Source organism: Phoenix dactylifera, chromosome 9 (genome assembly GCF_009389715.1).
Source record: "Phoenix dactylifera cultivar Barhee BC4 chromosome 9, palm_55x_up_171113_PBpolish2nd_filt_p, whole genome shotgun sequence".
Lineage (NCBI taxonomy): Eukaryota > Viridiplantae > Streptophyta > Magnoliopsida > Arecales > Arecaceae > Phoenix > Phoenix dactylifera.
Genome location: NC_052400.1, coordinates 9,025,672 through 9,053,111, shown reverse-complemented (window position 1 = coordinate 9,053,111; position 27,440 = coordinate 9,025,672). Strand labels below are relative to the sequence as shown.

The 27,440-nt window shown below is 36.3% G+C and overlaps 2 protein-coding genes and 1 pseudogene across 4 annotated transcripts in view; all 3 read right to left on the bottom strand.

Moving 5' to 3' along the window:
* LOC103716144 (probable inactive ATP-dependent zinc metalloprotease FTSHI 5, chloroplastic) overlaps positions 1-10,827 on the bottom strand; it is a 33,907-nt gene extending 23,080 nt beyond the window's left edge. For 2 of the 3 annotated variants that reach the window (XM_008804026.4, XM_008804027.4), the window contains exons 1-9: positions 9,772-10,827; positions 5,319-5,790; positions 4,607-4,807; positions 4,131-4,424; positions 3,714-3,983; positions 3,122-3,211; positions 2,885-3,016; positions 1,768-1,941; positions 1,100-1,221 (exon numbers count right to left, since the gene is read on the bottom strand). In XM_008804026.4, the coding sequence (XP_008802248.1) occupies positions 1,100-1,221; positions 1,768-1,941; positions 2,885-3,016; positions 3,122-3,211; positions 3,714-3,983; positions 4,131-4,424; positions 4,607-4,807; positions 5,319-5,790; positions 9,772-10,691 (2,675 nt within the window). In that variant the 5' untranslated portion in view covers positions 10,692-10,827. Of the gene's footprint in view, positions 1-1,099; positions 1,222-1,767; positions 1,942-2,884; positions 3,017-3,121; positions 3,212-3,713; positions 3,984-4,130; positions 4,425-4,606; positions 4,808-5,318; positions 5,791-8,061; positions 8,129-9,771 lie in introns of those variants that run through there. The other variant, XM_039129939.1, reaches the window with a different exon arrangement.
* A 2,983-nt stretch (positions 10,828-13,810) lies between these two features.
* On the bottom strand, positions 13,811-21,038 carry LOC103716146 (stearoyl-[acyl-carrier-protein] 9-desaturase, chloroplastic). Its single transcript, XM_008804032.4, has 3 exons — positions 20,920-21,038; positions 15,324-15,825; positions 13,811-14,812 (listed from the first exon to the last, which is right to left on the bottom strand). Exons 1-3 carry the CDS (start codon positions 21,036-21,038, stop codon positions 14,252-14,254), a joined length of 1,182 nt encoding a protein of 393 aa, XP_008802254.1. The 3' UTR covers positions 13,811-14,251.
* Positions 21,039-25,566: 4,528 nt separating this feature from the next.
* LOC120111868 lies at positions 25,567-26,660 on the bottom strand (annotated as a pseudogene).
* Between the last annotated feature and the right edge of the window lie 780 nt (positions 26,661-27,440).

Sequence of the window (27,440 nt, the reverse complement as noted above, 5' to 3'; positions counted from 1 at the left end):
TAAAGTTTGATGTAAGATCTTTTGAATATCGTTGAATTTTATAAGATATTAAAGTTTGAATTTTGGGTATTTAAATTTTCTAATTTACTTAGTTGATTTTTTATTCCGCTACTTGATTTATGATATCATGATAAGATACTTTGCATGCTTATGGCAAGAGTTCCCTATGAGTATGCGGCGATTGCCGCGACCCCGGCTCACGATCTCGTGTCGAAGGCATGACATTTTCATTTCACTTTCTAATAGATTATTTTAAATTAAAATAAGAACTAAATTGGGTTGTAAGTTTATTAGATCTAATAGTAGGGATCTTGATTCATGACATGCTTGCCATCCATCAAATGCTCCCTCTTAACTAAACCACGCATATTGTACCTATCTAGACCAATATGAACCCTAAATCCTGACACCACCCTCTTTCCTTGTCCTCATAAGCCCATCCCAATTAGTCCATCACCTTGACCTTTTTCACCTCTTATCTTGTCCGTGCACCACAAGCACTCCTATCTTGCTTTGGACTCCTCCAACCAGCCATGTCAAAGATCATTGGCTTGATACATCCCACCATCAAACCACTTCCTCTCCATTAGAAGGGCCACACTGCGCCCCCACCCCCCCAACCCCCGCGTGCCTCTCTCTCTATCCCTTGCATATGAGGCACAAATTGCATACCCCCATGACACAAGTACATCAGGCTACTTAGCAGAGTCCAAGTGCTGTGGCATAGACTGTCATCCACCTTTGAAGGAGCTCACTATCCCAAAAGCATGGTCTTAAGCAATTGCATCGCTCTTTTCTGCCATTGCAGCTATCCTTAGGTATCATAAGACTCTCCTCAATTGAAATAAAAGAAAAGAGCAAGATCACACTTCTATATTTGGCTGGTCAAGCAAGCCAGAATAAGTAGATTATATATCACCAAGTATGGTGATCAGCAAGAATTAACACTAGACGAGTAAAATATATCATCACTTCAAACTTCGTTAAACTTGAATGGAATATTCAATGTAAATAAACAGTTAATCAAAAACCACTAATATAGAATTACAAAAATCAGCAATGCAATAAATACTAAGACCAAAAATAAGGTGATCGTTACCCATCAAGTTCCACAAGAAGTTGATTAATGAATGCCTCGTGGTCTTGCTTTTTAGTGTGAATAAATTGGCCACGAACACCAGCAAAGAGATCAAAATCCTCGACGAAAATAATTACTGGTGCCTATACAATCAAGTTTACAACAATTCCAAAAATTAGCAAGAAATGTATGGAGTTTAAAAGTGATCATGGATAAGGATTTTAGAAATATGAGAAAAAGTAAAATTTTGTGAAGAATCTCATGTTAAAAGGAAACTACAGTATTAAGTACAAAAAAAAATATGATACTACAAATATTCAAGAGAGGCAAAATAAATAAAGTTATCTTAGAAGAGTATAATGTAATATTTAAGACTAATTCCATGACATTATTACATCAAGTGATCCACTAAAAGCCTTTTGAGGTTCATTGTCTTGAAAAGTATATTATCACGATACCAGAAAATGAATACTAGATTATACTTTAGCTATGATATGCATGATATTGAAATTGCCATTAACAAGATTATACTAGATTCTCTAAGCAGCATTTATGAGTGAGTTCTCATCAGGTATAAATATCGTCATTTTCATCTTTTATTTGATTTTTTTAAATACTGTCCTTTATAAGATGTAAAATAAAAGAAAAGGGCTGACTAATAATAGTCAACCGAGAACTGAAAGTACAACCAGATCCCTTGCTGTCTGGAACAACTCTCTAACATTTGATGCACTTTGACCAACCCATAGTCCTGCTTCAAGCTGACGAGCTTTGACCTCAACAAGAGGAACTTTGGCTTCTGCAGCTATCGCCAATGCAAGGGACGTCTTCCCTGTTCCTCTCTCACCAACAATAAGAACTCCCTGCAATTTCAATTATTATCCATCTTCAGTGAATCAACAATAGCAATTATTAGGCCCATACATTTTAGAATTGTAAGAGACGTCTACAAGAATATATTGCATGCAGAACAAAAGCATTTCATAGAACATATATGTATGCATATGTGTGCCCATAAAACAAGCAGGGTGCGTGTGTGTGTGTGTGTGTGTGTATTTGTGTGTGTGTCTACAAAAAACAAGCAATGTCTAGCAAGACATGGTTTGAAGTATAAGAGCATCCATGATGAATCATAGGAAATAGATTGTGTACCATGAACATACATACTAATATTGCACAACCTATTATCCATCAGTTTTAATACAGATGTTTTTCATCAGGCCCAATGTTTTCAACAATGTATTTTTGCAGAGAAATTCTTAATAATGCATTTTTTATCTTAAATTGCCGTCCGAAGTTTTTATATGGTGCCAAATGATTGTTTCAGTGTCTACAAAAAAAAAATGCATATTCTAGTATATTCATTATGGAGGTAAGCTTATAGATATCCAGCATGTATATTTGACCATATGGAAAATAGAAGAAAATGTCTGAAATGTAGTCTATTAGTAGAAATATTCACTAAGAGAAAGGAATAGCACATGAAGTGTACTTAGGACATTTCATCAAAAAAAAGAAGTGCACTTGGGACATACATTTAACAACAAGCAAATTAACCATATGAGTGTTGTCATGATCTATTGTTTGCTGCATGTCTTAAGAAGTGGCCTGCTAATGATCAATTTCATGGTCCCTACAATGTTAGTTTGCATCTAGAATATGTGAATGAAGTGCACTCAAATTTTATCAAAAACTTTTTAAAAATACAACCACCTAACATGAGCATTGCATAATTGACAATTTGTAGTAAAATCTAAAAATACAAAATAGTTAATTGACTAAAAAAACTCAATGACATGATCATACCCTGGGTGCACGAGCTCCCTTTTCTTGAAAAGCAGTAGGATTTTGTAAACATGTCACAATGTCATCGATTTCCTCTCTCATAGAGTCAATACTAGCAAAATCATCCAATCGTATTGGTGGATTCTTTACCCTCTGCAAATAGAACAATCACAAATACACGATACCAAAAATGAAGATTATTCTAGTGCAGATCAAGCAAAGTCAAAACATATGACATTTTGCTTGATTAATCCACACCTTCATCTGATCAAATGCAGACCTTATTGGATCAACCCCCTCCTTTTTCCTTCGAAGCCTTCTATATAACTTGTATTTGAAATAAGCTTTCTGGGAATACAAAAGCCAAAATAAGTATGTTCACATTCACCAATATTATTTTGGGAAAAAAACAAATTGGCAATGAAAAAGATGATGATGATGGTGATGAATGCGATAAGTCAGAGGTATGCAAATGGCTTCAATCTGAAGATCTCAACTATTCCATGCTATTTTCCTTTTAAGACAATATTGCAGCTTTCTTTATCTTCAGTTGTTTTACCCTTCATTCTACATGTTACTGTGATTTAAGGTCTTATATATCATCACGCATTAAAGAATTCACATGTCAATCTTTATACATAAAATAAAATACGAATATTTCTAGCAAAGAATTCAGAGAGATAAATGGTATAAAGAATAGAATACTAATGACTTTAGCATACAATTCACTCAAGCCAGCAAAATCGTTATATAGGAAGTATCCAAGATCTAACAAATACTTTATTTTGGCAATTAGTGATTTGATTAACCTGAAATTGAAAAGGTGAGATTGGTAATCACAAAGGCATACCACTCTCCGTAACTTCCGCAGGTTTGGATCTCTACGAAAAGGTCCATAACCTAAAAGCCTTGGAATCTTTCGCTTAAAAAACCTTAGCACATTAAACAAAACGAACCCAAATATGGTGCTCCTTATTAAAAACCAAAGGTACCACTGAATGTTGTCTGTCTTCCTGGCCTTGTAATTCATTTCTGCCTCAGACTGCCATTTCAAGTACCATGTTGTGCCAACAGCTTGATACACTTCTTCAGGCCATGCCATTCCTAAGCTCATTCTTACCTGATACAAAAGATAATGTTACAATATAATTTACAGTTCTATTATCATGAGGCACCAGACAAAGTGCCCTGTTTATTGACCCTATTTATCAATCAAAAATGAGGCCTAATATAGAAGAAAAAATGGCAAAGTTGTTCCTGCTACTACCGGCTTTGGAATAATAAGCTCCACAATTGGAAAACCTATCGTGACCATTACATCATCGGTGATATTTTTCGTCTTGGAGAGAACCCAATCTTTAACATAGGATACAACACCTGACTTCCATAATCCCACTAAACACTGTGATATTATCCTTGTTATCAAGAGAAGCTGTTGACGGATATCTAATTCAGATAAAGGAATCCACATCAAATGAACAGCAGTTGGAATGCCAGATGCTAGCATTTTAACATAAAGACCATCAAATCCCCCAAAGTCTTCAAAAAGCAGGTCAAATTCCTGCATTCAATTTAGAGATTCAGATAGATTTTAAAAAATAATAATGATAAAGCAAGAAACATAAATGACGTGATAAAAAATGCGTCCTAGTTTCATAGGGCATTTTCACTTAAACAAGTAATTAGAGAATAGAGGAGCAAAAAAAAAAAAAAAAACTTTGCATGATAAACAATTTGACTAACCTTGATATCAACATAATATTCCTTATCATCACCTTTAAGTGTAAGATACATAGCAGCCCAGTCATGCCTAATACGAGCACCTCCAACTAATTTCTTGGAGATGGCATAAGGTACAGCTACTGGATCCATTTCCCATATATTTCTTTCATCATTGTACCACGTTTTAGTCATCACTCTCTCCCGATCCAGAAGGATACGCTCCTGCAACAAAAATATTAAACAAATCACATAAAATACAATTAGTGGCAGCAAAAGACCTGCAGCATGACATGACCTAACATCTAAAGGAACTACAGCATGAAACCCCTGCAAAAACCAGAAGGTCTGGTATAAGATTACCTAGCAACAAAACTATGGGTGAATGAAATAACAAACATAGACGGATAAATAAAGTAAGTGGAATAAGTTTGTAAAATAAATAATAGGTATGCATAAGCCTACCCGCAGTCTCCATTTAACCATTATAATTACTTTGTCAGCAGTCACCATTTGATGATTGCATATCCAGACTCGATATTATGTTTGCAAGATGTTATGTTGCTAACTACCATGAAATTAATGAAGAACAGGAAAAAAACAACTTGACATTCAGCAATTGGCCCTATATCCATCCATACAATTGTTTATTTCGGTTTCGCAAGAAAAACAGTTGGCATGAGGACTGTCAATTTTTAGTTATCTCAATATATGCTCAATTCGACAAAATGGTTACCTGTCTTTGAGCCATGTACTGCCTACCATAGTCGATATTCTCCAGTATCTCTCTTTTCAAGTTGACTTTTGCTTCCTCACGCCACTTCTTCCATCCATGAAACAAGTGAAGGCTGACAGCTTTAGGAGGTACAACTTCTTTTGGGCCAAACATCCACTTCAACTCCATATCAGGAAAACCCTTCAGCACCTCTTCTTCTGATGTTCTCACAAGAAAATGCTTTTCATCCCCAAATTTTTTTAGCTTTTGTCTTAACTGAGTCTCAAGATTCCTTTGCATCTGCTTGGACTCTTTAAGAACTCGCCTTATATTAACAGCAAAACTTTGAGTACTAGTATCTGGATAAATTTCAGAATTTTCGGCTTCCAAAACTTTTGGCAGTAACATCTGCTCCCAATATTCATTACGGGCGGTTTCTAGATCTTTCTGGATATCACGTCTGGAAAGCCTAGTGGGGAAGCTCTTCAACTTACTGCAACAATAAATATTTTAGCACTTAATGAGAAAGTGGGGTGTAATAGTGTTTTTTTTAGCATAATAGTATTTTCTTAAGAAAAAAAACAATGGAAATATAGCAGTTAAGGGAACGCTAAAATAACTTATAGTATCTTCCTTTGAAACAAAGCCTAAAAAAATGGTTATCAAATATAAGCATTTTGCAAATAAAACTTATACAACACATAACTCCAATAACATATTCTTCTAAGATATTTGTAACAATATATTTAACCAATACAAGTTTATATACCTCTATATCTGTCAATGTATCAGGACATACACATGCATCATTTTCTATGCTTGTGACTTCATATAAAAGTAAACATTATGCTTCATAGTGCTATAGCAGATGGCAAACTTGATGCTCACATAAAAATATCCGCATGCTTTTTTAGAATATATAAACAGGGCTTGGTGTAGTTTTATACTAACAGTTATCTACGTACTTTAATATTTTCTTCATTTTCCTCTGGCCCACCCAAATCTCCTTATCATCATTTGCACCAAACAGTTATGAATGATCTATGGTGTCATACTGCCAAGGCATCAACCATTGGGCAGTCTACTTCTATCGACAACCAACTGAAGAAATGACCCTTTCTACCAGTTAATACTAATATATAACATCACAGGTCTTAACACATAGCATCCCCCTTTCATTAATTGGTGGCTGTAGCAATTAACAGGAACGGAGAAGAAGGGTTTGGCTGTAACATGTAACCCTCTCTTCATCTCTTTGACTTGGGATAAAAATGTTCTCTTTTGCTTGAGATAAGATAAGTAGAGACAAAGAAGCTTTTCTTTTTTACCCTCTTTTAGCGGACAAGCCCCCTTCCTGGTCTCTCCACTATATAACCCAATAACCCAATGGCCCAGTATAACTCTAGACCACTCTACTCCACCTAAAAGACCAAATAGTTACATGCAAACCATTATAGTAGAGCAGTAGGATGTCAAGACTAAGGGAAATGTATAAAGCAGCCAAAGCCATAATGCTACTCAACATTACAGTGAATCTCAGCTACAACCCAAGGAGGTGGTAGCATATGTTCAAACTAGAACAATGTGATGTAAGGTGATCAACTGCTTCATGGCCTTTTTAGACCTCTCATCTTCACCTTCAAGTTTGTGAACTGCTACCTCATAGTGACCAAGGATATTGCTACGCCCATCATAGTGCTAGTCCTTGCTATACAAGGTGTAATAATATGGAGAGATACACTGGCTTCTCAATCCACATGCACCAATTCTTAAATTGTTAGCTTCCCACTGGGCAACATGATGTACAAGCAAGGTATGTTGTGCTGGCTCGAATCAGACAGTACGAAGCGTACCATACCGATTCGGTATTTATATCCGGTACGAGTGACGTACCAACACTCAGTATACTAAAAAACATTCGTACCGTACCATATCGACACTGTGCTAGTGTGGCACCGGTATGGAGCCCAGTACCAAGATGGCGAATCTTATGTACAAGGGATGCCATGGGATTCGTTGTGCGGATGTCAGCCATGCAATCGATCATGCAACTCATGTTGCTACTTTTCATATTCAAGTGGCGAAGGAAGAAAGCAACTATAGATAATAATAGTGACCACTAGTGGCAGTGACAATATTGGTGCTCTTGCTTTGTTAGTGAAGCCACCATTGGAGAAAGATGTGGGGATGGCAAGCAAGCTATCACACTAGTCAACGATGAAGGTTGTGTGGCTCAAGCTCGCATGCAAAGTTAAACTCATACGTGAACATCTTTAATATCACATGAACTTCTATAGCAAATTGGTTTCCATGAAACTTTGGTCTCATGTATTGCAACATCATAGCTATGTTATACATGATAATATCATAGCTATACCATACTTCATTGTATAAGAGTATTTGTACTTTGGCATTAAACTATTTATACTTCGATATGGACTACCCATACTTTGGTCGAGCACAAGCTTGAGCCATAACTTTACTAGCAACCAACAATAAGGCCAGCTCACCAATGTTCCTTTCCACATCATTTAACGATGATGACTCAACCAACATCACTACCAGCCATAGTCGTCGCCAACACCTTGCTTGCCACCTTACTCAACAAAGCAAGAATAGAATGAATGCAGGACAAATGATAGTTCATATAACTGGCAATGGCACCAAGAGATCCTACAACAACCTTCTGTGCATTGCTTTAACCAGCAAGATGCCAACATTTAGTTAGTAAATAAGAGTGGAGAGTGCAAAGTCAGTAATTGACCGCTGATACTACTACTCTTCGCCCATGCAGATAGGACTAGAGCCACACTGAGCTTGGAGATGGTGTTCAGCATTGTGAAGTGGTAGTTCATCCCAAAGGGTCCAACATGGAGCATGAACCTGAAGGACAAGAAAGCAAGGATGAAGAAGGCCACAAGGTGATTGTTTTTCTTGCATTACTCTTGAATCATAGTTAAGCCTGACTACAACATAGAAGTGACAGCATGGCCACAACCACCTTATATATATACCCTCAGGCCTCAACCATCAATCATCATCCTTTCTCTCTTCTAACATGGACAACTAAAGTGCAGAATGGGCTATAACAAGTCAACCTATCGCATTTGTATGATGGTGTCTTTCTAAATGTCGTAGACAACAATTCTATCATGCTCGGCATTATTGCAGAAATAACAATAATGATGATGACCTTTATGCTCACAAGCCGTATTTCAGCAGTGGTCATTCAAAAATATAAGTGTATAGAAATTTCTATAGATAATGTGATACTGGACAGGTTATGAATTTATATCGTACTTTAGTTGATAGTTTGATACTACTTAATGACATCCAATACCCATATCTCTTAAATCATCATGAATATATCCAGGACTCAAGTCCTGGTGGGATGTCCTGTGGGACACCAGGATGGTGTACCATCCCAAGTGTCAGGACAAAACTGTCCATCTATTGTTCCAGCATCTTGATCAGCACATCTTGGGGCATCTCTGTCCAAAAGTGTCGGGACGAGGTGGCACAGTGGCACGTCCCGTTCCATGAAAAAACCGGGACAACCCTGCCCCACGAGATTTAAAACATTGACATATATACACGGTTTATATCTATATACATATATATTACATTATTCAAAAGGCATTGCTTTTTCTTAACTTGTATGTCTTATTTTTTAAAAAAATGTTTTCAGATTATTACAGAAAATCCCATTACATTTGAAGACTGACCAGCAAAATTACCAATTGGTTTCATTTTGGCCTCCAACTGAAATTGAAATTTAGTTTTTAAACATTTTTAAACAATCGTAGCACAACTATAAGTGTAGAGTTGCACCAAATGAGTACAATACAGTGGAGAACTACTTTAAACTGTACAGACATTTAAGATAGAGGATAAAGAGAGGAGCATAATAGAGTAAGAAGGGAATTGTAGAAGTTGCCTGTACAAAGATGGACAAGAAGTGTTTTCCATGAGTCAAGAAAGAAGAAGGGAAGATGCAATAAAACATCGTTAGAAGCATTACAGAATGAACAGTCTAGAAAATTTGCATTGACAAAGTAGGAGGAGAGCAGGACACTTTGATCTTTTTGTTTTAGCCAATCAAGTTATGTCATAAAGTAAGATATATGGAGGCTGCACAGAACTGTATCAGACCATAAGACTCCGATGTATTTCCTACTATTTTTTTTCCTCCTCCTTCCCATTGATATTACAACTTCAATTTTGTATCATGAAAGAAGGATTCGAGATTTGCTTTCAATTTTCATCACAAACTACTACTTCCACTCTTGTTAGCAAGTCAGCATAAATTCAGCATGAATGGTTGAATTTATAGTTCTTTTACTCAAATTTGTCCATTTCATCTTTGGAATGCATGGGAAACCATCAGAACAACACCTACAAGTGTCTTGTGAGAGCATACACAGCTACATGCACAAAGAGCTATTTAAATAAGGTAAAATGTTTGAATTGGCACCTGTCAAGACTGTCCCGTCTCAGCTGCTGGCTAAATCTCTCCACTAAGAGTTCACTCTCCCTCTCTATGAATGAAAGCTCCCTGATAGCTATACTGAATGTCAGCGTCTCCCTCCTCAAGATCCTATCGTCAATTTCCCCAACCTTCTCCCACAGCTCATTGTACTCCTCCTCCGCAACACTCATACTATTCCCCAACCTCTCCACATTCTCCTTCACCTCATCACCCCCTCCCTCACTCTTCAATAGCCTGTCGCGCTCCTTCCTTGCTGCCAAAGCCGAGTCCAAGACTTCCCCAGACCGTTTAATCAGCTCCACCTTCTCCTTCCTGAACTCCCTCAGCTCAGAATTCAGTTTCTCCAGAACCTCCTTCTGAATCTCCTTCCTCTTCTCCTTCACCTCCTTCAACGCTTCCCGAACCCCATCCATATCTCCTTTCGAGGACTTCACCTCCTCGATCCTTCGCAGAAGGATCGAGACAACCGCGAGCAACCTCTGAGTGTAATCTGAGAAGTCGTGATCCTTAAAGCTCTCATCTTTTTGGGTTTTAACTTCCTCTCTCGACGCCACACTAACAGAGGCGGCAATGGCATAGAATCGAGCAGCGGGCATCGGGAGGAAACCAACTGCCGCGCAGAACAAGACCAAGGCGAGCGGTTTTCGCGCAAGATCGAGAAAATTCGTCCCATTTCGGGGGAAATTTGGGTATTTTTCGGAGGACTGGGGATTGGGGAGGGTGGGGGAAGCGGAAATGGAGAGATTTATTGGCAGAAGAGGGGAATTGGAAGGTCCGGAAGAGGCGGCGGCCCGGCAGCGGTGGCGGCGGGGTTGGCAACGGAGGAGGGGGAAGGAGAGGGTGCGGCGAGAGGGGGAGGAGGAGAGGGTGGAGGGGAGGAGGGAGGAGAGAATGGTGGATTCCATGGAAGAGGAGGTGAAGGAAGATTAGGGTTTTGGATTCATAAACGCTACCATCTTGGAAGCTTTTTCCCCTGTTGTTCAGGAAGCGGAGAGGGAGAGGGGGGCAGAGGGCTTTAGATAGGGTGTGAAAATGTTAAATACTGGTGCCCGTAAACCCCAGCACCGTCATGAAACGGGAGGAGAGGTGTAGATGAACAAATAAAGTTTTTCAGCCAAAAAAAAAAAATAAAGTTTCAAATTTTTAAGTAGCAGTTCCAAATCTTATGCAGCCCATATAGATTGGATGTCTGTCTTTTCTCATGCATCATGACCTACTTCACTGAAAAATGTACTTAAAATAAAAAAAAAATAGATGTTGGTGGTCTTCAACTTCACAACAAGTCCAAAAAAAAAAAATAATAATAATTAGCTCTCTTTCTAAGTAGATGTTAGGCATACAATTCTGTAAGTTCATAATTTTTGTTATAATGTAGGTACTCTTAACATATTTTCAAATATATAAACATAATTTAATAATTTTTTGTATTTAGATCATAGCAAAATATTTAATTATTTTAATTTTAATTTTAAAATATATAAAACTACCAATATTTTTGATAACGAGCCCGGCCAACCTCGTAAAATATTATGAGTTATTCAACTGAAACTTTACCCAAAAGCCCTCTCTTTGTTTTTTTTAAATCCATGGAGGCTCTAAAAACACCATCTTAGATGGTTGTTGGAGAATTTTATTATGGCCGGTGTATCTAATTTGATGCTTAAATTTTCAGTTACTATCCTTCATCTATTATTTCTTAATTAGCCATGATAGTCTATACACACATTTATAGATATTTTCCTTCTATTTGTTTTTTAGCATCTCTCATGATTTCTTGTTTATTTTTTTTGGTAAAATATTATGGCTATTTATCTTAACGGATGGACGAAGAAAATTAAAGAATTAATGATCCTTCCCCCCATGATAGATGTTTTTTATCATTTTTCTTCTCTTTTGAAGAGAAATCAATCTAGCCCCGGCTAATGTTAGGTTTTTTTTTTTGTTTTTTGGAAGGCTCTTTTCTTAATTAAATGGATTGCTAATAATTTTTAACTATTTAATAGAAGGAGAGTATAAATATTAACTTAGTCAATTAGCAGCTCTCTCACAAGGGTTTGCCAAGGTTGAAATCATGGATATTGCTAAAACAATGAAAGGAATGATACAATAAAAAATCTTAATAAAGAGGATAATTCTTTCCTATATGATCGATACTAAATATAATATATAATATTTATGTTCTCATAAAAGCCAAGACTCTCATCCTCTTAATCTCTGATTGATTAAGCAATCATAGACTAACATCGCCACATTCACAACTCTTCTTCTCGCAAGTGAGAATTTTCTATTTCCTCTAAATTAGAATATGTGTCTAAACAAATCGATCTTCTATTTTATGATTCCTATACTTACCTATCATTATCTCTTGTAACTTTCGTCTCCTACATTTATCCTTAGAACCTAGCATGATCATCTCAAATCACCACATCTAATTCCAACATGTTCAAAACATCACTTCAAAATACAAACCTAGTACTTGACCAACACATACATTGCCCAGGTTATTACATGCGCGCGCGCACATATATACACATAAATACATACATGCGTACATATATATGATATTAGTTTATCATATATTCTTTAATTGAAAAATAAAAAGCAATGACATGTTACAACATATTTGATTAGGTTTCTAAGTGAAGTTTTTAATTTTCAATTTTTAGTTTATTATTTTATATAGTTAACCATCTATTATTTTTATACTCTTTTTCAACCCAAAAAACATATGGTGCTCATTGTTCATGATTTATTTTTTGTAGCATTTATTGGATGTTTCACTGATAAACCTCTCAGAGCATAAGTGTTTAGCTTGATTAAGTCTTCTTGATTAACTCTTCAAGATATAATATTTGACGCCGGAATGGTACTCAAACCTCGTCTTCAACCAGTTGACCTGACACACATTTTTATTACCCAAACTTAAGACCAAACCCGATCCTTTAATGGACTAGCCACGGAACAAAAGTTAGACCTAGAACCTCAATGGGTACGACACTAGATTAATAAAGCTTGAACCTGACTCAACTTGATAGCACTCTTAGATGTGATTAAACTCAACTTCGACGATGTCACCAAAATTGGTGTCAGTATAGGTTTTAATGTTCAAGATTCTGAAGGAAGAATTCTTGTTCCTGGATATTGGCTTTTATCTCCTTATACCAAGCCAATGGTGGAGGTGAGGGCAGCTTAGGAAAGACGAACAGTTGTTATCAAGATGCCAACAAATATTATTATCAATGGTGATTCGGCAATTGGATCAAAGCTCCTCATGTTAGAAACCAAGCCTTGCATCCCCTCCTAGTGGCGAACAAGGAGTTGGGGGTCTCACAGAGTCTGATGTTGCTAATTAATGTAACTCCAGATCAATCCTTACCCATAAAAGCTGACACTCCTTTACTTGAAGAATTCTTAATTTACCAAGGTAGTTCTCCAAAAAGAAAAAGAAAAAGAATTTTGAAATAATTAATTGATATTACTTTTGTTCAACTCCTACATTTGCAGGTGTAGTTCTATTAGTAGCATTAAAAGAATTTATTTTTGCATATGTGATGCATAGTTGCAGACATTTATATGATGGGGTTGGGATATGGGATAAGTGGAATGTTATACCACCAACTGGGAAGCAATCCTGCCAAATGCCTGAAAAGGCCATGAAATAGCCTAAATTGAATAAGGCCTTCTTTGTCTGGATCAAACATTTTAGGAGAGACTATATTGTATCTGTTAACAAATAGTTCTAAGCAGTGATTGCTTCCATAATTTGGTCACCCAATGCTTGAGATTATCAAAAAAGGCTATTCCATGGCAGGCAGATGAGCAGGTATTTGACAAGCAGAAGTGTTTTAAGGTATTTATTACATGATTCAAAAAAGAAATATTTGATTGTTGACTTTCAACCATCTTTCCAATAAGTATACTAGAAGGGGGAAAAAAAAAAGGAAGGGAGAGCAGAAAAAAGAAGAAAAACACAGCTGGAGAACTTTTTTCCTATAAATTCCTACTTGCAATATACAAAGCAAACTAAAAGAAAAATATTACTTCCCTTGTATATCTTAAGCTTGAGAGACTGAAATTTAGACATTCCAGGGCAAGCATACAAACATTTATAAAAGAGAGCAAGAACTAGGTTCCAATACATTCATCAGCCCATTTTACTACATGGGGGTACTTATACATCAAAGAAGACATTGAAACATGAAGGTTTCCAACCGGACACCACTTCGACAGCATCTTTGGCCTGCTCATAAGATGATATCTGTGATATAGCTTAAAAGAGTATCTACAGCTTCCCCCATCCTGACTCAACCCATTGACAAAGAAAATATGGATTTTAAGCTAATTGTTTTCCAAACCCTATAAATAGCAGACAAACATGCAGACGCAAAATTTTGGCCAACCCAGAAGAACCGGTATTTAAATCAAAACATTCTGGTATTTAAATCAAAACAGATATCGGTCATGCTCAGAGTTGCACTTCCCGGCCATAGATCCAACTGAAAGGTACGCATGGTGCTTGCTTCGCCCTCTCCTGAGCTCTTTCTTCAAGTCTCCTGATCCTGGGAGCAAGAGTGCAGACGAAGTCCTGGGCTCTCTTACCTTCCCCAGAGAGGCCAGTTAACTCCCCCACTTTCCACCTATTAATAAGGAAATCAAGTATGTCAGCATAGTCCTTGGCCGTGTAGACGCCCAAACGCTGGGCCACTGCCGAGAAGTGCTCGAAGAGGTTGTCATCCAGACCATCGTACATCAGATGGGCAGGCATTGAGATCTTCTTCTTCATCATGTCAGCAAAGGCAAGCACGGTACCATCTGGGTCGATTTCCAACAGTTTCTCCACTATCTTAGTATACGCTGTCTCATGGCGTTTCTCATCTGAAGCAATTATACCACATATCTGAGCCAACTTCATGTCCCCATGTTCCTTGGCAAGCCTGGCAGTATTCCCATGGGAAATGAAAGTTGCCCTCTCCTGGAATGAGGTGTATATAAAACCAAGGTAGGGGCTGTTCTCTGTCCTAGGATCCTACAGACGCGAAACAAGAAAGTGACTTGTTAATTGATGCGACGTATTCGATGAAGTATGCAATACAATGAATTCAAGCAATCTCAAGCATTTGCTGACCAAATTATGGAAGCAATCACTGCTTAGAACTATAGTTAACAGATACAAAATAGTCTATCCTAACATGTTTGATCCAGATAAATAAAACACTAAACCAATAATAGACTGAAAAGAGACCTAAAATAACACAAAAGATTTCAGGCATAATATCAAGTAGACTATTTTTGAAGTAAATTGCGCTTGCTCGAAGTACTAAAAAGAAAAAGAAAAAGCAAAAGGAAAAAAAAGCCCATATTTTGAGATGATAACTGTATCTCAGTGAAGTTTCTCCATGACTGGTGAACTTTGAAGCTTGTTCAGGCAAGCAAAATGCACCCTTACTCTATCAGAATTTGATAATGCTATGATCACAAACAAGAAAAATATCAATTAAAGAAATTGAGTAAAAACTAACATGTCATGATAAACTTACCATTCCAGAACCTATCAGATACTGGATTGTTTTCTCAATTTGTTTCATGTCCACTCTACCAGAAAGGTATAGATACTTGTTGAGAAGGTCCCCATGTCTGTTCTCTTCAGCAGTCCAAGCCCTCGTCCAGATAGCCCAAGAAGTAAGGCTTGCCCCTGTCTCATCTCGAACTCCATCAAGGGTGTTGAGCATTGTTTGATATGTAGGAAGAGCTTCTTCAGTGATCATATCCCCAACCAAGCAAATTAAATGATCATCAGGGATCTCCTTAGAGCGTTCTCTCAGTTCCTTAACCTCTTCATAAAATCCTTCTGATGATGGATCAGGGAGAAAATCCTGGGGCTGCCAACACTTCTCAACCGGCTTCAGATGCACCAAGATATTATTTTCTGCCCAGTCCTCTAATGACTTAAAAATCTCCATCTTCTGAGGTGGCATTGAATGTGTGACTTGAACATGTACCTCACGTGGAGGCATGAAGGGCTTTTTTGGAATTTCAACCCTGATATGATAAATATAAAGCACAGAGTTTAGTTTTTAGAAGAATACTTCTTCAAAACATAATATTCACCAGACCAGATAACTTCATCTTGTGAGATCATAAAAATTTAAAACATGAAATTTTGGCTGTTATCCATGATGTACACATTTATGCAGCAAAGTCAGTTGGGGAAAAAATATATTCAATTAAGTTACTCAATGCAATGACATGACAAGCATACACGGACAGCTCAACATAACACTCTGCAACCACGGAAGTTTAGAAAACAAGAAATAAATAGCGATCAGGTATGCTGAGAAGAAAAGAATATTGGAGCTGATGACCTTGCACAAGAAAGTTAGTAAAATAGCTATCTCCACATCTAGCTAGGTTTTCTAATAGAAAGTATTTCTCTAAAATGACATCAAACTGCATAATGAGGACAATCCATTTCTCAGTCAGGCAATAACAAAGGAATATACTCTAGCAAAATGTTAAAATGTAAATCTAGACCATAGAAAGAGTTTACCATGTTGAATATGCTGAAATCCAACAGCTCAGAGTCATGAAATACAATAAGACTTGTTTCCACTAAGAAATCTTTTCCCATCATAAAATACATTAAAAAATAACATTTATTATCATAGACATTAGGGATGAAAATGGATTGGATGTCAGTATATTGATATATGTATCCATTTTCAGTTGATGAATAAGATATGGATACGAATCGAATAGATGTACAATATAAATGCAAATATAAATTGTATAGTTGAATTTTATGAACAACTAAATCAAAGATATTTATAGAAGGTGAATTAAGTTAAGGACACGTTAATATCGTCACTTATCTTCCTTCAAAGTTTATGAGAGCTATATAGGACTAAACAGGATTGCAAACAGAACCGGATATTCAGATACGGACCAAGTAGCTGTCTATCCACTTTCATATCTATTTTCCTTTAATGGATTGGATATAAATATGGATATTAGTTGGTTGCTGAAGTTTGTATCATATCTGGATGGATTTGAACAAGGAAATGGATACAGAAATCGATCCAGACAGATATTATCCAGTCTCTTTTCATCCCTATTAGACATTCCTCCTTGAAAATCAAGGCTTCAGACAGAAGAAAACATGCATTAATTACATCCGTTCTATAAACTGCAATCATAAATTCATGGAAACTGTTCAATTCTCTGCTACCAAATGAATCAAATCTGAACAAATAAAAAAATATGCCAATATACTATTTTCTAGAAACAAAATTCTAAAAGTAAAATAGAGAGGTGATGGTAAGAGCACATGGAAGTATAGACACATTATGTTCAAGAAGATTTTTCTAGAACACATGGGTGAAGAACTAGTTGTTCTCCGACTATGATATAGTGAGCATGTTTTGATCAAATTGTATGACATCATAAAGTTATGAGTAAACCTATTCATGGGCCGATTCGAACCGAGCTTGGGCCAGGCAACACAATTTTCTTAGGCCCCAGCTCGAACCGGCTCGACCTTCAGGCCTACCTTCTAGGGCTAAGCCTGGTTCTTACCGAGGTATCAGAGTTCGAGCTTTCATAATCATTTTATTTTTTAAAAAAATACTAAAAATTCTCAAAAAAAATTAAAAAAATTCTAAATATAAATATATAAATATTGTCAATAATCTACAGCATGTTTAGTATCCTACTAAGTTCACATATTAACAATAATCGTCAATTAAATCTACAAACACATCAAACATAAACAAATAACACAAGCAAAATAAAAGAAAATTGGCATATTTTCAGGGTAGCTATCCAAGAGACCCAGATTATTGTATGCAAGGGTGAGACCACTATCTATGTTGGAGTCAAGTCCAAGGCCTTGACTATGAATGAGAACCGGGTGTCTATAAGCAGCATAGACACTCTACAAGGGATTAGATACCAGCATGTATATTTTTAGACACTCTACGAGAGACTAGATATCAGTATGTATAATTCAAATCCATTTGACATATGCATTTTCAAGCTAAAACTATGTACTGTCTATTTTTATTTATTACAATTGCAACCATCAAGCAATCATATGGTCCCATGACCAAATAACAATAAACAACCTACAAATCACATTTCAAAGATCTATCAATATCATAACATACAGGTACTAGACCGGTACAATACACGATACCAAGATTGCGAGCCATGGTGGAAGGACTACTTTCTTCAAAGCTACTTTCTCTAGCTAAGTGAAATACCTGAACCAATAAATAAAATTTCCCATGCTAATGTTAGCAAGGATTGCTTAAAGGAAGTCAACTTAGTTGAAGGCTTGAAGCAACTAAGCAGAAGGTAACTAGTAAGGCGGGTATACTATAGCATGAGAGCATATAATAGAAAGCGTACACTTAGGATAACAACTAATGGAACTTAGTTTAACACTATAACATCCACATTTATGTGTACTTCAAGAGCCTCTACAAATTACCACCTATTCCTAAAAATTAATGATATTTGATATATTTATATCTCTTTGATGAAACTTCAGTAAGTTGAGAACATCATAATGGGGGGAAAGGTATTAACTAGCATTATGACTCTTCCATGACAATCTTCAAATAAGTGGAATATCTTAGATTATTTTAGGTTAAAGGCCAAGATGTGAAGTTCATCCTCTTCATATTCTACACTCAACTTTCAAAGAATTCTCTAACTTCCATGTTTATTCTCGATCCATCACCTGATTTAAACTGCACCTAAGATCCTTTTTAGTTTTAAAATAGGGCAGAAAGTGCAGTATTAATGTCAAATGCAGAATTCCCAACTAATATATGCACAATATTGCCACTATTTCATTCCTGGAATTTTGACAAATACAAATGAAAACCACTATCTTGAATTTATAGCAAGGAACAACTGGCTTTCCAAGTTACCATTTCAGAGTTGTAAAGTCAGGTATCACAGCATGAGTTGCAGAATTCTAGGCTCCAACACATGGCAACAGCTGAGACCTATTTTTCCTAGGAAAAATAAAATCAAAGCAACTTACTTACTACTTTATCAACTAGAGGTTAAAGCAACTGATTAGTAGGCTGCTAAGGATGCATCCACCACACAAAACTCGTGCAAAAGAACCTGCAGGAAAATATTGTTCAGAAACATGATTTGATGCATCACATTGGTTTGGTCTGATCACTTCTTCTAGACCAATCCATTTGGCCGCTTGACAAATCTAATCATTAAGAATGGACACCAAGGTTCGCTATCTGTATACTAGACCCCATACCATACCATGGTGCTACAGTGTTGATACCCCCTCGGTACCAAAACTCGGTTGAGTAGTGGTACTGTAAGCCCAGTATGGAGGAGTACGCACTGGTACAACAAACCATTGTGGACACATTTCTCATTAAAAAAAAGCAAACATTTTCTACTAGGTTTGTTCTTTGTTTCCATGGATCAAATAAATTGGTCAGGCCAATGAACAATTAACAGATTTGAACACAATCTATACTACAAATTCTTAAAATTATAAAGACCAATAAGGTTTATTTCATTAGTTCATTTTTTGTACATTCTATTGGTTAAAGTTTTCTTATACATAGAAAAATGGTAACCAACTTTTCCACGAAACTGTCAAGCAAAACAACTTCACTAGTTAATACGATGTAAGATGGTCAGAAGGCTACTTAATGCATGGTCAAAGATGGTAAAAGAAAAAGAAGAATGATAGGAGCTTCTGGACATCTCAATCCCAAAGAAACTGGACTTTTAAATGCTGCAAATTAGTGCTGAGATGCATCTAGATCCTACTTTGTTTGTTTACAAAGGGTTTAATTCCTTAATTTTTAGATTCTGTATTTTTATTTCAGTCTGTGCATTTTTGTAACATTTTTATTCTGAATTATAACTTATAAATTTACTGGAAGATCTGATCCCACCATATTAATACATGACATGCATGCATTTAGATGCACCAACAGATGTATTGAATCTCATTTATCTGATAGTCACTCATTTCCATATATGTTAAGACTCGTGATTTATAGAATGAAACATTCAACTTTCTTGCAGTTTTCCCAAAACCTGGTCTCTAGAGTTGTACTTGGTCCATGTATTCTCAAATTCACAGAGAGATAATACAAAAGAATAATATTGTAGGGACAGATATAAGAAAGAGACAAGCACAAGCATTTTCTATGGGACCAGACATCTTCTATGGGACATCTTAAATGCCATTGCCTTTCTTTATTTGGTTAAAAGGACTTATGGAATAGAATATCCAACAATACATGTTGAGCAGACATGTTAAGAAGGCATGCAAGCATTTTCACACGACGATAAGATCAGACCAATTTGACCTATGTGTCGAATAGCCTCAAGAGCAGAATAACAAAATCATAAACGCCAACACCACTTCTTTTTATATTACCAGAGTAAGCTGATTAAAATATAATAAAACCCATCAAACAATACAAAAAAAAAAAAAAAATGAAAGCGAAATGGAGCTTGAGTATAAATCAATCCCATTAAATTACTTATATTCTGGACCAATTCCGATGGTGGCAAAAACAAAACCATACACTCACGAATACAAGACACCATGGATCCCTCAAACACCGACTCTGGATTAAATTAAAAAATAAGAAAGAACAAGAATTAAACCAAAAAAAAAGCACATGCTCCCCATAAAACAAAACGAGGACGCTTCCTCTACAAAAAAAGCAATCTTTTTTCCTGAGAACTAAGACAGTGGGAGCCCGGCGGCAAATCATCCGGAAGACGGGATCAAACTCGGGTGTCTTTTGCCAAGATTTTATCAACTCAGCCAGTCGGCGCCCTCGTAAAAACGCAATTTCGTCAAAAATCAGAGAAAAAGCCAAGCTTTTCAACCAATCCCAATCAAAAAACATACAAAATACGGAGCAAAAAAAAGAAAGAAATAAAAAAATCTACAGATTCACACAAGCTGATAGCTCAGGACATCAAGATCACCCAGAACTGCACAAATTCCCCGCAATAAAGCAACACCATCGGTCAGGAAATAGAACCCGCAGCTTGATTCACGCGCACAAGAGCAACAGAAGTCCTAATCCAATGCAAGAAGGGAGTATAAGGAATAAACGAACTCACTTGGTGGATGGGCCGACGGTGGAGGCCATGGAAATCCTGGGAGATCTAGCGCTCCTCTTGATCTTGGGAGGAGAGAAGCATAGGAACGCCTCCGGTCGGAAGGCCACCCTCGACGCCATGGTCCTTTCTTCTTTTCTCTTCCCTTTCTTCCTTCTTTTCTTCTCTCTTCGGAGAGAGAGAGAGAGAGAGAGAGAGAGGGAGAGGGAGTGAGACAAGGGAAAAGAGAGAAAGGTCCCTTTTTCTCAGGTCCCTGCGCTTCAGAGAGAGAGAGGGAAAAGGGCAGCTGAGAGGCGTCCGGTATTTAATAGGAGCCCCATGGCCCCCACCGGAGACGCCGGCTCTTTTGTTCTTAAAATTACGCTTTTGCCCTCATTATTTTTAAACTCCTGATACTCTGTATTAGCATATAAATATTAAAATAATAATTTTTGAGGGTTCCGATCAAATATTAAGTGTGCGTGTGCATATATATATATATATATATATATATATATATATATAATATATATATATATATATATATATATATATATATATATATATACACTTTATTTTTTAATCATATTTTTTAGTATTATATATAATTCTCAAGTCGCACGACCAACAATGCATTATGGCCAGTTATCCCATGACTATAGTGTAAATTAGACAAGATAATCAATGAATTTTTAACTAAGCAAAATAAATTATATTTCAGGAGTTTGTGTATGTATTTATGTATGCATGTGTATATAAAAATTGATATATATATATATATATATATATATATATATATATATATATATATATATAGGTTTTAGTTTTATTTTTAGAACTATGCTAAGAAACTTGTCTAAAATATGTGTAATGCTACATTCATCCATTGCTTTCTTTCAATTGTAACTTTATGAGCAAGTAAACATGGTGATTTGAGAGGCTGAGAAAGTTGACAAAGTTGATACTTATATAGTGATATTACAGTAACATAATATTTTTATGTTTCTTCTAAATTCTTCAAATTTTTGTGCCTCAATAACTTGTACCAAATAGCTATTAATGACCATAGTCATATCACCAACCATTGAAATTATGGCTATTTGAAGGGTTCTCCATAAGTCAGTAGCCATGTGCAATATCATTGCAATTTCTTAACCTTTTTGCAGTTGGTGGTTGTAGCAACCAATTAAAGAATGGGGAGAAGAATATGAGAGTTTCTTGTACCCCACCTTACTTCTGCTTTGTTTTTGGGCTAAAAGAATCTCTTGAGAATTTAGATGAGAAATAGTGATCCTTGTGCTTCTAGCTCCTAGCCTAACATCTAGTCTTATAAAAAAAAAAAAAGAAAAGACAAGAAAATATTAACCTAACTTTGATAGAAGAATTCAACCATCCTTGATGTCAAATCATCAAATGAATTTTATTTATAAGTTCAGATTTGAAGGAGTTAAATGTAAAATACACATCTAATTTTCTTGTTTTGATATTGCTATATTAAAAAGAAGCGCATTAGAGTGGGAATACGAGGATATTCGACTACATTCTCAGGCAAATACTCCGTCCGCGTTCAGCCTTTTGTTGTTGGCATTTTTTTTTGCTTCCCCCTTGCTTGGTGGTGCCTTGGATTCTGTCCTTTAATAATTTCTATACAAAATCCTAATCTTGTGATTTAAAGGGAAAGTGATGGCAATTAGTCGAGGCGCAACGGTGCGATGTAACTGGAGCTCAACTCAGGCGGTGCAATAAAAGCCGCGTCAACTTTGCTTTTGGCTTTCTCCATTGTAGTATTCAGATGGCTCCATGCTGGCTTGCCACCCCTTCCTCATTCTCCATCACCCATCTTGTTGCCTATAACTCAATATGTCTTCGTGGTGGTGGGTCCATGCACCAAGAAATTATTGTTTTACGTTATGTTTACAAGCATGGCCATATATGCAACCAATTATAATGACTGATTTCTATACTATCGGACATTTTAAATGCATGCTGATGAATAAAATTTCTAAAATTCATCAGTCATTTTTGGCTGCATGAATAGCCACATGGTGCATACAATGCAAACAATAAATCTTTTCATGAATCTATATATTGTATGTCAAATTGCCAGTGGAGTTCAGGCTTAATATGTTTTCATGTTTTTATTTTGTTACAATTCAATTTTGTCCTCTAATGGTGAGTTTGAGTCACGTCATTTCTATTTTTTCTCTCTAAAGAAGATAGAAACGGCACGTCGAAATTTATATGGCGGAGGTGAGATGCGAACACTCGTCGCTAATACCGACCTTCCTCTAGCACAACTCGACCTAGTGATAGAAAATTCCTACAACGTTGGTTACGTGGTGAGATTTTGTCCATCGACTTTGTGTAATCTATAGCTATATATCATTTAAGGAGTAACGTGTTCTCAAGAGGGGGAGAATTAAGGAAAGGTAGTGCTGACTTCATCGAATGTAATCTTATTGAAACGTACCATGTGAGAGATTCAGCTTCCTTCTTATTATGAGCATTTTGTATTGTATGCAAACCAAATAGGTGGTCGTTGATACACCACACAAATTCCTAGTTCGTACTAGATTTGATGGGAGAGGAATAAGCAACATCAGCTTGCATGCACATAATTTTCACATGTTCCGTTCTGCACCTTCTATGGATCATTATGGATATATATAAAGGAATAAGGTGTATCAATAAATATGAGGAAGCCATCAACCGATCTAGTACAATGACATTGATTACAGTAGGAGAAAATGTTGATAGTCATGAATGTGACATAATGTGGGTGACCAAAGCATAAATTGTTATGATCTACATAAGAGAGAGAGAGAGAGAGAGAGAGAGAGAGAGAGAGAGAGAGAGAGAGAGATTATTTACGTTCGTCCCCTTTTTCTCTTTTTTGATGGATGTGCAAATAAACGCGAGTTCTTAGCATTTACTTGGAATCTCTAGCTAAAGTGACCTATGGATGGAGACTTACATGAACATGACTCACATGAGAGAGTGGTTGACTACAATGCGATGTAACAAATTGATAGAGGGTTTATGTGAAGAATTGTGATATAATATAAGAATTAAATGGGCGATTTTAAGCTAGAAAACAATTTTCAGACAAATTTTCCGAGCACAATTAGTTTATTTTCTCATTTTCCTTTCCTACTTCTGTAAGATGCTATTGCATGTTATGCACAAATTGGTAAGACGCTTATATGTCATGCCATGCGAATAGGGATGAAAATGGATAAGTTATTATCTATTTAGATTTTTTTCAAATCACAATTTATTCTAGTATAAGTACAATTAGAGCAATTGATTGGTATCCATATCTATTTTTATATCCATGAAGAAAGGCTGATATTAGTGCAAATGTCATGGACTCGACCAAGACTTGGCTAATATGTGCTTGAGCCAATATATGTTAAATGGCTGATCAAACAAACAAAAAGGTTTGAACCAAAATCCATTTATAAAAGGCTGCCATAGATTGGAATATAATTCTGGAGATCTTATCCAATCACGCAATATCAAGATAAACCAAAGATGTTATAGTATAGGTAATGTCCCTTTTTTCCTTATTTATAAGAGATGAATGTAGATATATTTTTGAAAGGTTTAAGGAATCTTATAATTAAACATGGAACGGTCTAACCATTATAAAGAACATTTTCAATTAAACAAAATTTCTAGTTCTATTATTTTATTAGAATTCTTGATTTTTGCTTCTCCTTGCCATCTTTCTACTTCATTGTTGAATAAATCTTATTTATTAAGAAGAATATCATCGTGCGCACGAAATATTAATATGGTATACCAATGTCTAACACGAATTCAAATATCCAGTTTTATGTGCAATTTTGTTTAGTTACATATGGTTGTTATAGACTCTAAAAGAAATAAGTAACAACTTAAATATATTCCTGATTTAATCTTCTTTCTATACGACTACATATTGATTTGGTGGATGCAATCCCTAATAATAAATTTGCCATCTAGAGTATACAATATATAGGATAATTATTAAGATCCACTAGAAAAGTCAGATGATTAACTAGATCCAATTATATGTTTATTGTTTTCTGTACGATCATTTGTTTGTTCTAAAAAATAAATAAGAAGGCATGTAAAATATCTACAGTGAAAACCTTTCTTATGAGTAAAAAATTAGGCTAGACCGAACCAAATTTGTTAATAAAAGAAGCTTCAAAATTATGAAATGAAATAGTATTTCATCCATAATATATGATTCATTTCCAATCATTTAAGACAAATATACAAATAAATTTTAACATCAAGTTAAGATATATATCTATATTCATATTTATTATATAAAAGTGGATGCCCAGTTTGTATCTAACCCATTTCCAGCTTTATATGCAATTCTAGTTTCATGCTTATCCATCCATTTTAAGACTATATATTAAACACTGCCTGAAGCTTATATATATTATTTCTCTACAGTATAATTTTGCCCAGCCTTAATCAACTAATATTTTTATCAGTGATTAAAAAACTGTTTTGATAGATCTGTTAAAACTGTCTGTGACATTTCTACAGATTGACAAGTGATATACATGCAGAAAAACTATCTGTGGAAGTATCCTCCTGGAGAAAGCTATAGATAAAATTAGATACAAGATATCTATCAAACAATAAGCATAGTGACCGTAATTATAGTTATTGTTACTAATAACCATCTAAAAAATTTTTTATTGAAAGAAAAGTCACAACAAAAATAATTGTTGCAAGATATACTAAGACATAGGTTCCAACCCAATCAAAACAGTCCTTGAGCAAACTTCCTATAGGCCAATGCATGGGGGATACAATTTGTGCAAAGAATTATTAACAACGAACGCATAGCATGGACAAAATCAAGGCGCTGGAGGAACTACGTTTGTAGGGTTCTTGGTAACCGCATGGAGAATGTCAGAGTATGAAACCACACAACCAAGATGTCTTCTGACTCAGCATCAGTTACCCAAACATGGGTAGCCCTGTGGGACAGCATCTGGGCCATCACAGCTGCCAACGAGCTCGTGTGCTTGCATGTCAATGGCGCGCTCCTTCCCCTGTACATGCTTCTCACCCTCCCTACTGCCTTCTGGCTTGCTTGGTTGCTGAAGAATCCAATACTTCTGCTGCTGAACTTCCTCGGCCTTGAAGAGGTCCCACCATCTTCCACCGCGAATTGATAATAAAATCGGGAAGAGAGATCGGAGTTGTTGCATTATCATCTCCCCGATAACAAATTGTCCTGCTGACAAGTTTGCCATAGCCCATGCTGCTGCTAAGTAATCACATTTCCATAGTTTGTACGCAGAGATATCTCCAACAATCTTGTGGTGCCGTCAGAGTTTGTCTCCACAACTGCAATGGCACAAGGGTCCTGAGGATCTTACGAATTGCTTCAAGGGCAGGGGAGGAGGCTTCAATATGAGCATAGTGTGGAGTAATGGCTCCAAGAGAGGAGATAGAAGATAGTGGGAGAGGGGCAAGAGCACCCAGGCAGCCAATTAGAAAGCGAACCACATCTTCTCGGGAGAGGAGGCAGAACTTGTCATCAGGGAGAGAAGATGGGATGGTGGGCCACTACTACTAGCGCCACCTGGGGAGGAGGTTTCAATGTTCTTGAGCCATTTGCCATTATACAGAACGGAAAAGCGCTTGCTGATACCTTTCCATGCAACACTCTTGCGCACGAGGAGGCGCCTCACTCCCTGCTTCATCATCTCTAGAGCATCGATCAACCTTGCATGACAAAATTTGAGTTCTTAAATGAAAAAGGATCAGAAGTATAAAGAAAATAATGAAAAGGGATATAATAGTAGCCTCTCCATCATAAGCATCTTTTTTGACACTGAAAAAGTAAGCTATCATTTGAGGAATGCAAGTTTGTAAAAAGTTGCCTTTTCTTTATTTGGTAGAATGATGGTAATAATGAATATCCCCACATTATTCAAAGAAGCAGAGCTAGTAAAATTCAAGTTTATGAATTATTTACATTCTAATAGTTGAAGCAGAATTATCACATATTTGAGGAAGCATGAATCATAATTGTCATAAAGCAAAAACATTTGAAGCCCAAACTGAAAACAACCAGGATGAAAGTCTTGGGCAGGAATGGAGCCAGACCAAAACTCCAGTTAAAAAGCAACCAGCAATTTCTTTGTTTCCATAGAAACATGTAAGCTAGAGGGAATACAATCAGAGGCAAAGAATTGCAGGGAAATTTGGCTTCCAAGTGTATTGCATCGGACAGTAACCAAGAAATAATCCTTCATTCACTACTAACTGTTAAACTGGAGCAAAGATGATTCTACTAAAAAGGAAAAGATCAGTTAATGGGTCTACACTCCAATACCAAATATTTTCTCAAATAAGGTGCTTCAAATGTAAGTGTGCTGACTAAATTTTGCTGATTACAATCAACTACGTCCAATATTTAACACAAAAGGTGTAAAACCAGTAGGAAGGAACTCTGTTTTAACTCATTTTGCTAACTTATTGTAAGCGCTACAACATTATATGGAAACCACAAGACACTCAAAATA